The sequence below is a fragment of the Gadus macrocephalus genome, chromosome 22, assembly GCF_031168955.1.
Source record: "Gadus macrocephalus chromosome 22, ASM3116895v1".
Lineage (NCBI taxonomy): Eukaryota > Metazoa > Chordata > Actinopteri > Gadiformes > Gadidae > Gadus > Gadus macrocephalus.
The window spans coordinates 13,051,064-13,056,063 of NC_082403.1; the positions used below are offsets into that span (position 1 = coordinate 13,051,064).

General features: G+C 44.3%; 3 protein-coding genes across 4 annotated transcripts in view; 1 reads left to right on the plus strand and 2 right to left on the minus strand.

The window, feature by feature from the left end:
* LOC132451591 (uncharacterized) overlaps window positions 1–5,000 on the plus strand; it is a 62,003-nt gene that overhangs the window by 10,268 nt on the left and 46,735 nt on the right. The gene's annotated exons all lie outside the window — the stretch shown is intronic.
* On the minus strand, window positions 44–2,052 carry rbm24a (RNA binding motif protein 24a). The gene is made up of 3 exons (XM_060043336.1): window positions 1,919–2,052; window positions 1,579–1,764; window positions 44–337 (listed from the first exon to the last, which is right to left on the minus strand). The coding sequence occupies exons 2-3, from the start codon at window positions 1,744–1,746 to the stop codon at window positions 131–133; spliced, it is 375 nt and encodes a 124-aa protein (XP_059899319.1). The 5' UTR covers window positions 1,747–1,764; window positions 1,919–2,052; the 3' UTR covers window positions 44–130.
* stmnd1 (stathmin domain containing 1) overlaps window positions 3,559–5,000 on the minus strand; it is a 5,811-nt gene continuing 4,369 nt past the window's right edge. Inside the window, exon 5 of the mRNA XM_060044274.1 lies at window positions 3,559–5,000. This exon is cut by the window's right edge and continues 248 nt beyond it. Within this exon, the coding sequence (XP_059900257.1) occupies window positions 4,880–5,000 (121 nt within the window). The 3' untranslated portion in view covers window positions 3,559–4,879.

Sequence of the window (5,000 nt, forward strand, 5' to 3'; positions counted from 1 at the left end):
TTGTTAACATATATTTTTGGGCATATGTACTAATTTGCACTACTGCAACCGTAACACATTGGGGAAGATGCGAGTTGGGTAACTCTTATTCCCAACTTGACAACCGATCCCGTCCAGGTTAACAGATGGTCTAGCCTGGTCCGTTCCTCAGGTCAATGCTTGATCGGAGTGGGATGGGTGTCGGGGTGGGGGGGGGGGGGGGGGGGGGGGGTACTTGCTGCATCACCCGGGGTTTCGCCCCTAGGTAGGCTAGGTTCACGTTGGCCTTCCTGCCGTCGATGATGGGGTTGGGGTCCTTACAGGCCCGGTCGGCAGCCGAGCGGTCCGACATCGTGACCTTCAGAGCAGCGGGGAGAGAGTATGATTGGACCACCCAGAGAATGACTGTTACACAAATGCATTACATGTTTATAGAAGTAAAGGTATATTGGTGTGTGAGTGTGTTTGTGTGTGTTGTACGTATGTGTGTGTGTGTGTGTGTGTGTGTGTGTGTGTGTGTGTGTGTGTGTGTGTGTGTGTGTGTGTGTGTGTGTGTGTTTGTGACTGTGCTGACACTGCACATGTGTTTGAGCGACAAAGGAAACGATAGAGAAAAAGAGCGAGTTTTGAACTTCTAACACTGATAAAAAAAAAAGATTCCAAGAAAACACCTGATTAAATCATCGTGAATGTCTATCTGATGTGGCAATTTGGACAGCCATACTCAGGGTAAGGGTAGCGTCTGATATTATCCTGCATTATATTAGCATTGTGGAAGTCTCTGGAGTGCAGTGCAGAAGTGATAACCAGTTTGAACGTTTTATCTCATCTTATAGGGTATATCAAATGTATTTTTTCAGAAAACACTGGAGATTAAGTAAAATGTCTTGTGCACTGTTGTGCAATGATGGAATACCCGCTGAAATTACGACATCAGAAAAAAAACTCATCACCATCATCTCAACGTGCTACACGTGCTATGCGTCCGGCATCAGATAATGTCTATCAGATAATGTGTGTTGAATATGACTCCAGAAAAAAAAAAAGATTGCCTGCCATAGTTGAAGACTTTTGATCGAGTGACTTATGGCTTTTTATGTCGCGGTATCTGCCTTAATTTAGAGTAAGCAACATTGAGGTGGATACTGGTGTTGACATTTGATTAGATATAAAATCACAAATGACAACGTCAACTTGATCTTTCCGTTGAACCCTGGTTCGTGATATCTGCACATCACAAGACGCGCGGAGCGCCGCATCTGTCAGGCGGCGCTCATTCAGCTGGAGCCACGCGCCGCGCAACAGGTTGGAGAGGGAGATATAACCGCGTTCCCATTGGAAAAATACAACAAATAACTCGCTTTATGATCGACATATGAAAACGGTAGACCGACTTTGGATGCATGGTCAACAAAGTTTTGATTGAATAACCGACGATCGATAACGCACGATCGAGGCACGTGATGGCGCGCACATGTCTGCGAGAGAGAGAGTGAGAGAGAGAGTGAGAGAGAGAGAGAGAGAGAGAGAGAGAGAGAGAGAGAGAGAGAGAGTTTACAAATAAATCGGTGGTCCTGCTTGATCGCCTGATATACTTACGAATCCATAACCCCTCGACTTGCCGGTCTGTCTGTCGGTAATAACCACCGCTTCTTCAATCTCACCGAACACTTCAAAATATTTCCTGAGACTTGAGTCTGTGGTGTGGTACGGAAGACCCCCGACAAAAATCTTGGTATAGGTCGTATCCTTTTGCGTGCTGTGCATCTTCACCGCTGTAGACCACTTCAGTGCAAAATACAATAAATAAGAACAGTGAACAGCAAAGTGCAGTGTCTCCTTATCAACGGGTCACTTTTTTCTAAGTATTGCTTTGAAAAATAGCAATTGAATCTTTAGCCTATGAACAAAGAAGAGACCGTTAAAGACCCAGACCAACCGGTGGTAGATCCTCTCTTGACACTTGGAGGAGCTCGGGAGCGGATTTGTCCAACAGGTCCTCAGGTGAATCCGACTCCTCTTGCTAGCTCGTGTCTAACTAAAGCGAGGATCGGACCCATTCCTAAATGCGTTGGCCGTAACTCCGCCCATCACCCGAGCCCAGGCGCTGCACGCGGACCGTGCGCGCGCCCATGACCGCCTCCTAAAAACCACTGGACGCTAGGAACAGCTGGGAGGCGCACGACCCCCCCCCCCCCCCCCCCCCCGCGCCCCATTTCACCCCCGAGGATAAACGCTCTGCTTGTTCTTTTAATCGTACATTAATTATAAATATGTAATGAATATCGCATTCTTCGTGTGTTTTTTTTTCTCCCAATTATAACAAATATATTTTTTAAAAGAACAGGCACGCGCCCCCACACCGCGTCCATTGTGAAGGCGCGGAACCTGAGGGCGAAGGGGGGGCTGATATTCACCCTCATATCCTCTCATTTACACGTTGACAAGTTGACTTGCCAAGTAGAAAACCTATGCAGATCCCGCTTTTGACGGGATTGAAAACGTCCCAATGTCTTCAGTGATGGCCTTGAGGTTTTTCTCTCAATGTAGAACTAATATAGGCCTATGTAACGTGATATAAACTGAATCATTGATAAGGGTTTGCGCGGCAGTGAGTCCTCCGTTCTCAGGACGCCTGTGTGTCCTGTTGCATGATGAAGACAGAACATGTAACATGAGAACTGGCCCAATTTGCAGCTGATGAACGTAACTCTATTTCTCGTTGGAAACGATGTCGAGATGAGATGCCGTCTTGTTCACAACAAGTAGGCCACAGACTCAACGGAGGGTATGTGTATAGAATCCCCTCGTAGGACGTAACCCAATATGGAACCGTGTCTTTATGTGCGTTATTCTGGCTTGGTCAATATTTTATTCATGCGGACACACGCCTTTTAACGCCAGAGTGGAGTCGCCTTAACAGAGGCCAGAGTTGGGTTTCAGGACAGACAATGGGGAGGGGGGGGGGGGAGGAAAGGGGGGGGGGGGGTCAGGTTGCTCCCCCTATCGCATGCAGCACGCTGACTGGCCACTATGTAGGCTGGTGATACATGAATAGGTAGCCTATAATGATATTCAATAGGAGACCTTATAATATAGTAATAATAAGAAAAGTAATAATAGCATATTGACTTTGTCTTTATAATTCGAAGGCAACTATAGAGGCCATTTTCGGGATGATTCGGCCATGAGGGAGGGGGTTAGAAATCCTGCCGGTATTTTATGTTTAGGGTTACTTATCTGGGAAGTGGACAGCAGTTGTTCTGCCTTGGCGTAAATGGCTTACAGACAAAGAAAATCTAAAGGTCAACGGACACTGAAACCGCTCACTTCAGCTGATCAACATCCTATACAATTATTACTATCAACCACCTAATAACCACATCATGCTTCACTTTGTTGCTTAGATTAAACTAAATTATTATTATAAAGTATATCAAATGACAAATTGAGGTCAAATCTACCTAAAATGACCACGGATTCTGGGTACCCTCTGAAATAAAGTTTCTTAGCTATCTATCTAAATCAATGGTCATGATACAGTGGCTCAACTATCTTTCAACACAAAGAAACACAAGCTGAAGAAACAAAGGAGCTTTATTGATAAAGAATAAACTGTACAATTTGTCTTCTAGTCCCAGCTAAATAAAAACATATATTGAACAGCTTTCAATAGAGGCGTAATACAACAAGTAAAGCATCGATAACCCTTCAATTGAAACCGCACCATCTTGTGTCCAATAAGAGAACTGCGCCCCCTCGGAAAACAAAAACAAACACAAACAAATTAATTATGTTTTTCTTATAACTAGGCTATAATATAATAGAATAATTTAATAGAATAGAACATTAATTTTTGGTAATTTATTGGTAGTATAGTGAGGTAATATATGATAAACCTGCCCGACTTTCACTTAAAACATAAAAAAGGTTCCCAATATCCCCATTAGCTACGTTTATGCTGGAGTCGTATTGTTTGACAGGTTAACAGGTTTATTCTAATTGGCCGTAGTAACTCTCCACTGTAATGGCTCGCTTTAAGAGGAACTACGCCGTAGACTACTTTTGGGAGATTGCCGCCATCTAAAGGTTAAAATACACAAAGACAGTACAACTGATTTGGTTCTACTGCTCCTCCAAAGTTGTGATTACAAATTGCGTGTTTCTTGTTGAACCAATGTTCAGAAAAATAGTAATTCACCAATTAATTACTCACCCCTCAGAGACTGGCATGCCAGGAAAAATGCTGTACGCCCATCCATTTGTGATACATAAAGTTGGCCATAAGTGCCCCCACTGGTGTGTTGAGCACCCTCTGGTGGTACAACGTAGGACTGTAAATGGGTGACCAATATTGTGGTATTTTCTATTCTATTTGAGAAAGTAAACACGTCCTGCAATTTTTGTTATGAAATCAAAAATATTGTTACCAACTCAACTTTTTGTGAGAACTATTATTAAGTGACTGGTAGCCTTGATTGATTGATTGATTGATTGATTGATTGATTGATTGATTGATTGATTGATTGATTGATTGATTGATTGATTGATTGATTGATTGATTGATTGATCGATCGATTGATTGTTTTGGTCTTGTAGCAGTGACTGTGTGAGCATTTTATTGTTACGTGATTGCTCTGCTTAAGATGGCGTTTAACCTCTCGAGGGTTTCGGAATTCCCCAAAGTAGTATGGCATGAAATTAATCCCCAAGCACACACACACACTTACTCAGTCACACACAGACACACCCACACACCCACCCCACACACACACACACACACACACACACACACACACACTCAGTTGTCGGGTGTTAAAACGTGTCGTCTGTATTCTGGAAGGAGGGGTCGCTCTCAAAGTCCCCCGATGCTGTGTGGAGTTGTCCCACCCGGAGCCCCTCATCCTCGTCCACCATCGCCCACCTCTCTGTCCCCACAACCTCTCAACATCCCTCCCTCTGTGGCCTCCTTCCCCTCCTCATCCCTCCCTGGGCTGTCTCGTCCCTCGTCCTCATCCTGC

What these genes read in the sequence shown, in the direction of transcription:
- rbm24a (XM_060043336.1), bottom strand. Translation starts at nt 1,746, where the DNA reads ATGCACAGCACGCAAAAGGATACGACCTATACCAAGATTTTTGTCGGG. An exon ending in AGTCGAGGGGTTATGGATTC is followed by an intron (nt 338 to 1,578) that starts GTAAGTATATCA and finishes GCTGCTCTGAAG; the next exon opens with GTCACGATGTCGGACCGCTC.